Here is a 7,218-nt window from a genome sequence, read left to right on the forward strand (position 1 = left end):
TATTCTTTATCTGTATCTGTCTGTATTCTTTCCTTAGGGATCTGATACTATATATATATACACACACACATACTCTTTTACTGTTTTCATCATGTTTCCAAAATTACCATAACGCTATCTTTCTGTATTGTAAATACTGTAATCTCTGTATACTGTATCCATAGCATCTTGATGTTATCTCTGTATATCTGTCTGTATACTATGTATGTTATGGTAATAGGAAACATGACATACTATAAACATTGTATATACTGTTCTGTATAAAGCTGTAATATATACTGATCTGAGTAAAACTGTAATATACTAATTTGGATAAATATCTGTGATATACTAATCTGTATAAAACTATAACATATTGATCTGAGAAAAACTGTATACATGTATATGTATATATATAACTGTATACATATATATATATATATCTGTTTTATGAAACTGTTCGTATAAGAGCTGTATATGCATACATATCTTTCTATATAATCTCTGTGAATATATAACTATATTTATATATTCTGTATAACTCCATATACTAGAAAAACTATATAAATTGTATGTACTGTCTATATCTGTGTATTCAGTATAGTATGATACACTGTAAAAACTATATAAGTTCTTCATCACATAATTATCCACTCGGGCCACACAAGCATTTAAAATTCATATTTTGTAAAACTAGGTAATAAGCTGGTATATACATATGTGAAAAATCTCTGTTAACATTATAACAATTCCTAGCATAGCATATTTGCCTTACCTTAACTCTGAAAAGTCCCTACTAAATTCTGGCCCTATGCCCGCAAAGTTCTTCACTCAACACCCTGAAAATCAAATCCCCCAGAACAAAACATCAGTATTTCTTCGTGTATTGTATTTCTTATAATTGAGGGAAAGACAAATACTAAATAAAATGTCTTACCCTGAGATTGGGACGAAATTCAAACCAACTCCACCAACAATCAACTCCAGCAGACTTGTAGAGAACTTCGCCAGGAGCGTAGTGGTGGCTTCAGATCTTCGATCCGGCATAAAACGGACCCAGAATCGAAGAGAGAAGGAGAGAGGGACCTAGAGAGAGAGAGAGAGAGAGAGAGGGTTTCTTGCGCCAATTATCATAAAAAATTTGGGTTTTTATTATTTATAGAGCCGGATTCGTTGACGAGACACGTCACCTCGTCTACGAATTCTTCAATAATTTCATTGGCGAACTTTCTCCCTCGTCGACGAATTTCAGTCTGTCCCAAAAACCATTCTCAGTATTTTCTCGTCGACAAAGCTCGCCCTCGTTGACGAAGTCCTGTTGTACCCTCGTCAACGAATCCCTGGTATTCGTCAACGAGGCCCTGATAAATTATTGGGATATTTTCTCAAAGTACGACATCGTCGACTACCTCCTTCTGTTATTGTTTCCATTTATCTCCCTCTTATTATTTAAATATCATTATTTTTCGGGTCATTACATGAACGTTCATATAAAACTTCAAAAACACATTTTAAATTTAGAATTTACATCATATTAATGGTTGAAACTTTTCCATCAACAATTTTCTTTAGAAAAAAATAAAATAAAACAAAAGAAGAGAAAATTTATTTTTATTAGATTTTTTTTCTTGATATCAATTTTATTAAAATAGAAATTTTCTAATATAATTAAATATTATGATGTATAAAATTTATATATATATATATTTTTAACTTTCCTTTACAACCATGATAACTTTTTTTATTAATTCTATTATTATAAAAGGAGGTGATTATGCAATTATTTGAGAAATTTGAGAAAAAATAATAATTTAAAATAAAGATGGGAGAATTCTTTTTTATTAATAACGCATTTTACGTAAATTGATCCATGTGAGACTTTTTCCATTTTTCTTAATTTCTAGAAATTACACCTTATTTTTTTTTTTTGTAAATTTTATGATGCCTTTCATTCGCTTCTCATAGTATCTTTACTCGGGAAACGGTTTTACTAAGGAAATCTCTTTTATATGCTATAATAGAATCATACCATTTGATACATTGTGTGTTGAGTTAAACACAATGCTCATGTTAGTATTTAACAAACATGAGAGTTTTTTAAAAGATGAGAATTGTAACCTTAATTTGTTAAAAAGAAATATGAAGAATGAGCATAAATTGTATTTGAGAGCGTAGATTTTAGGGTTTGAATTTAAATTTGTGTAGATTTAAGTAAAACTCAATAGAATGATTCACACGAATTCAAGTGCACATAACAAATTAAATTCATGTTAAAGCTTGCATTGCCCATACAATTTCACATTAATATGTTATTTTTAACACTTTACCTTATTAGTTGAGCACCAAATAATTGCTCATCATTTTCCCTGATCAATCAAATTACATTATCGACAATTCCTCCATGTCTCTTCTTCTAATTATAAACTCTTCTAATTATAAATTTATAGAGGATGAAGAGATGATTCCTCAACCTTGCTTGATCCTTTTCAAGTCTTCAAGCATCAGTCATTAATCATCTAACAGGATAAAAATTTAAGACTTGACTCTAAGAATTGGTTGCATTTGCTTTATATTTGTTCGACCTTATTATACTATTTCTCTTGTGACTTGGGCAAGAGAGGCGTCTTTTGAGTATGCATTTGAGGTCTCAAGCTTCCAACCTCACAGCCCTCATGGCTCATCTCTTCCTCTGCTTTCCCCCACATTACAGCATAAAAGCCTACGGCTATCATCGTTGCTCCAATAACACTGTCAAAAACAGCCCACAAAAAAGAAAATGAGAGCCATGGAAATTTGAAAATGTAATTAAAACAGCAAACTCATATGGCCGCTAAGTAGAATAATTAATTTCTGTCTTTTTTTTTTGTCACTCAAAATTTTAATCTAGATGAATCCTTCAAATCCTCTCACATGACACCAAATCGAGAGGGGATATGACTGATCACACAACTCTTTCTTGATAAATCAAGAATTAATATTCGTGCAAAATTGAATCCAAGACCTATTAGCAGCATCCCATCTGCTAATAGGTCAACCTTTGGTTCAAGACCTCTAAAAACATAGACCAAACCTAGGGTTATGTGAGTGTGTGTGTGTGTGTGTAAGAGAGAGAGAGAGAGAGAGAGAGAGAGAGAGAGAGAAGCACAAGCATACCATCCAAGATGGAGAAGGTCACCAAGGAAGATGACACCCATTGCAGCAGCTATTACAATATTCAATGGCTTGAACATTGCTACGTAAACTGGCCCCTTCAACCGCAGAGCCCATGTGTGAACCACATTGTTCATGAACGACCCAACAATACCCTACACATCCCAAAATTACGTTATTAATTGATATTTACATACCCACATTCAAACTTGGCTATTCAACTCGATCAATATTTGCATTTCATCTGAAAAAATGATTAGCATTCCGAAGAATCCATCTCCGTTCGCTTTACAAAATGGGTATCTCCAAATATTGAACATCACCCCATTTCATGTTCTCTATGAATCTGTGTAGGTTGGTAGTGTTCATCAACATTTCGAAAAATCCATCTCCAGTTGGTATTCCATCTAAATTAAGGGGAGCAAGATTGAATTTCTCCACATTTCATATACTCTGTGTAGGTTATTAGTGCATAATAGTTAGTCTCTTAATTAATAATTACCGAGCAGAGTATGGAGAGCAATGAAATATTGGGTCCAACTCTCCATGCACTCCAATTTTCTTCAGCAATCAAGGCTACTATTCCACCCAAGACGGTAGCCTCCAAGTTGTAGAAGAAAACCACTGTTAGCTCTGATGGGTACTCCTTCATAACTTGTGCCTGAAATTCATCATATAATGTTAACAAGTTTGACACATGCAGCAGGAGGACTGAATAGAATGGATTAGGATGAAGTCATAGTCCATCTTAATCTGATCTTTTAATATGTTACTCTGATGGGTATTTTATATTTATTCAATCCTAATGTGAATTTTGTACTCAATAAATAATAATAGACAGAAGCTTGCGTTTTAATCAGAGAACTATTTATTTATATAATAGAGCCGTATAAGGCAAAGGAGGTGAATTAAAAATTATATAAAATATATTAATTTAGAAATAGGTATCGTGTTATTAGATCCAAGATGAAAAAAGAACAAAAAAATTAAAATATATATATATGCATACATACATCGTATTTTGTATTAAGGCAAATTTATTTCTGAAAAAAGACATTTTGTAATAATAACTTTGCCTAATAAAGTTAAACATGAGTTGTTATAAGCATACCCATATAAATATGTTTATATACTTAATTAAATTCCATCAAATTTGTTTACACGAACATAAAAATCTATTAAAATTTCATCTGCACGGAAGGCAAATAAAATGTTTTATTGAATGTGATTTAAATTTGACTGTGTGTTGATATTAATTGTGATTCAAATTTGATGTAGAGGCAGAGTAAGGAGAAAGCAACTCCCTTTTAGCCTCACAATAATCACATATAGGACAGAGCGAAATTGAATATACAATAAAATTACATTAATGATTACATGTATTAATATAAATGCTGTCACTTGTATGTATAACTTTTCATTATTCTGGAATATACATTTTATTTATTTAACAAAATACTAATGAATGTACCTGAATAATGTAACAGAGTGGGATAAGCAAGAATTCAGCGGTAAGGAAAAGACTGCCCAGCAACCAATTGGATTGTGATGATGATGATGAATTCAAGTGCTGCAGATGGAGGAGTCCTGAACTGGACGGCTGTGATGGGGCTACAATGATTGGTGGGCCCTTATAGAATGTCACCACAGATGCTCCAGCTATGGATACTATGGTGCCCAGCACCTTTGCCTGGCTGCTTGGCCTACTAAGATCCACCTTCTCCATTCTTTTTAGGGAAACCAAAACGAGAAACAGAGAGAGACAGGGGTTTGAAAGTTTAAAGTTCCAAATCCTTTTAGATTTATGTGAATTCAAATAACCTGTAAAATTTAAATTTGCACGAATATAAATTTGAGTCTCGAAATTTATGTTTGCAGAAGTAAACATAATTTCGAGGTCTGAAAACAAAATGCAGTAGAAAGAGAGAAATAGAAGGGGAGAGATGAACCTGAAAAGCAGGGCAAAGATGAAGGTGAAAGCAGGGAGGAGGTTGCTGATGGCAGAGGAGAGAGTCGGAGAACTGTAGTTGATGCCTTTGTATCCCATTATCTGTGAAGTGTAGCTGTCCCAAAAATCCAATTAATGACTAAAAATTAATCAGAGAAAACACAATGAGAAGATGAAATCCTTTTGAATTTTTGACAAGAGGCTTAAATTTTATGTACCCAACTAGTCCAAGGAGGCCCATTTTACAGAGCACAGAGAAGTTAAGGGAAGGTAGTCCTCTGTTCCTGGAAAAATAAGGGAGAAATTGTTAACTAGTGCTTCTTTGTTTTAATGGTCCTTCTCTTTTCTGTTGCAATATAATTTTCTTCTAGTATGTGAAAACCATGGAAATAATTCATCCTAAAATCTCAGGCTCTTATAAATATATATATATTTTGTAGCATAAATTTCAGACTTCCCATTTGAATTTGTATAAATTTTACTAAAATTCGATACAATTTTATATGATATTTTATCTCAATTAATACAAATCAAAAATCAAAATTTCAACTCCAAAAAGGTAAATTAGAGGCAGAATAAAGAGAGGATACAGTGTGTAATATTTATATAATATGGGGAAGTGTAAGATGAAGAAAGAAGAATTTTAAGTGAGGGTACCTGTGGGAGAAGAAGGGGGAGGGGAGGAGGAGAAGAAGGGCAATAGCAGAGATGTAGACAGTGTAGACGTAGTAGCTCATCCCTCTGGAAGTCGCCGCCTTGAACAGCGTGCTCAGCCCCACCGTGATGCACTGCATCCCCACCATCCCCGTTAACGGCAGCACGTCGCCGGAACCCCAACACTGCCGCCCCCACCACCTCCTCCCCTGCACCCCCTCCATCGCCCTCTCTCTCCCTCTCCCTCTCTCTCTCTCTCTAACTCACACTAGTCCATGGGCATGTATCCTTGCCCATAGAAACGTTTGGTGGACGAAATTAATAATTAATAATTAATAATTAATAATTGCTCTCATGGGTCATAAGTCATAAGAATCAATAACAAATTAAAAGGAATATCGTAAAAATAAAAAGACAGATGGAGCCTACATCATAATCAAATAAGAGTCAACTTTATATCGATAATCCTTTTGAAAATTCTAATTAAGTCATGAGTCCTTGAGTCCCAATTATATTAAAATTGAGTTCCGGTTATTGTTGAAGTGAAGTCCCGATTAGTTTTGAATCTCGTTTATTTTAAAATTTGGGTCCCGAGTGTCTTTTATTTTAAATTGAGCCTCATTTGTTTTTAAACTAAGTCCCAGTTATTTTTAAGTCCCGGTTATTTATTTTTGAGTGTCGATATTTTTAAATTAAGATTCAGATATTTTCAAAATCGAGTCCTTTTATTTTTAAAATTGAATCTTTTAATGAGTTCTTTAAAGATTAAAATTGAGGTATTTTATTTAAAAAATTAACTTGAGTTTTTCTTTTATTTTTTTAATTGAGTTGTTTTTATTTTTTGGGAGTTAAGTTCATTTTAACCGGGCTTCTCTTTTATTTTAATGATAAAATTGGGCCAAAGGAAATTGCATTGGAGCAATGAAAAGGGGCTGGACCCAATTGAAATGTGCATGCGATGGGCTGCTTTAAACCGCGAGCAGGAACAAGGCATGCGGCTAGGGTTGAGGGGGAGGCAATGGGTTTTTGAAGATTATAAAAGAGACCCCGACCTCCCTGCAATAGGGCCTCCTCCCCTACCTCCCTCTCTCCCTCTCTCTCTCTCTCTCACTGCCATCTCCTTCAAACCAGCCCCCCGACCAACACCCAGCTCTCCCCGCACAGCCCTCCTTCCACCCAACTCGATCACCGAGAGGACGACAACCCTATCCTCTCCTCCATCTCTCTCTCTCTCTCTCTCTCTCTCTCTCTCTCTCTCTCTCTCTCTCTCGTTTCCTTTCTCTCTAATCCACGCAGCACTACTGCTGCTTCTCCCTCATGCACAACCTTTCTCTCCATTTTCTCCGGCGACTCAGCCACGACCACCCTCACCTCACGCACAGGAAATCGCTGGCAACAGTCACCACACCTTCAGAACACAACATAGTCGTCACAGAGTAGCCAAACATAGCCTCTGCTCTACGCCTGGCGTCGTCGCACCAGCTCCG

The 7,218-nt window shown here is 34.8% G+C and overlaps 1 protein-coding gene across 1 annotated transcript; it reads right to left on the minus strand.

The window, feature by feature from the left end:
• Positions 1 to 2,243: 2,243 nt before the first annotated feature.
• Positions 2,244 to 6,029, minus strand: LOC131167842 (WAT1-related protein At3g28050-like). The gene is made up of 7 exons (XM_058126845.1): positions 5,735 to 6,029; positions 5,296 to 5,361; positions 5,079 to 5,192; positions 4,601 to 4,856; positions 3,632 to 3,790; positions 3,133 to 3,284; positions 2,244 to 2,727 (listed from the first exon to the last, which is right to left on the minus strand). Exons 1-7 carry the CDS (start codon positions 5,953 to 5,955, stop codon positions 2,571 to 2,573), a joined length of 1,125 nt encoding a protein of 374 aa, XP_057982828.1. The 5' UTR covers positions 5,956 to 6,029; the 3' UTR covers positions 2,244 to 2,570.
• Positions 6,030 to 7,218: the final 1,189 nt, after the last annotated feature.

This window comes from Malania oleifera, chromosome 11 (assembly GCF_029873635.1).
Source record: "Malania oleifera isolate guangnan ecotype guangnan chromosome 11, ASM2987363v1, whole genome shotgun sequence".
NCBI lineage: Eukaryota > Viridiplantae > Streptophyta > Magnoliopsida > Santalales > Ximeniaceae > Malania > Malania oleifera.

Excerpts from the sequence above, each read along its gene's own strand:
- LOC131167842 (XM_058126845.1), bottom strand. The coding sequence starts at position 5,955 with ATGGAGGGGGTGCAGGGGAGGAGGTGGTGGGGGCGGCAGTGTTGGGGT. Across the intron at positions 4,857-5,078 it reads ATCTTTGCCCTGCTTTTCAG|AATGGAGAAGGTGGATCTTA; the intron begins GTTCATCTCTCC and ends TTCCCTAAAAAG. Across the intron at positions 3,791-4,600 it reads CACTCTGTTACATTATTCAG|GCACAAGTTATGAAGGAGTA; the intron begins GTACATTCATTA and ends GATGAATTTCAG.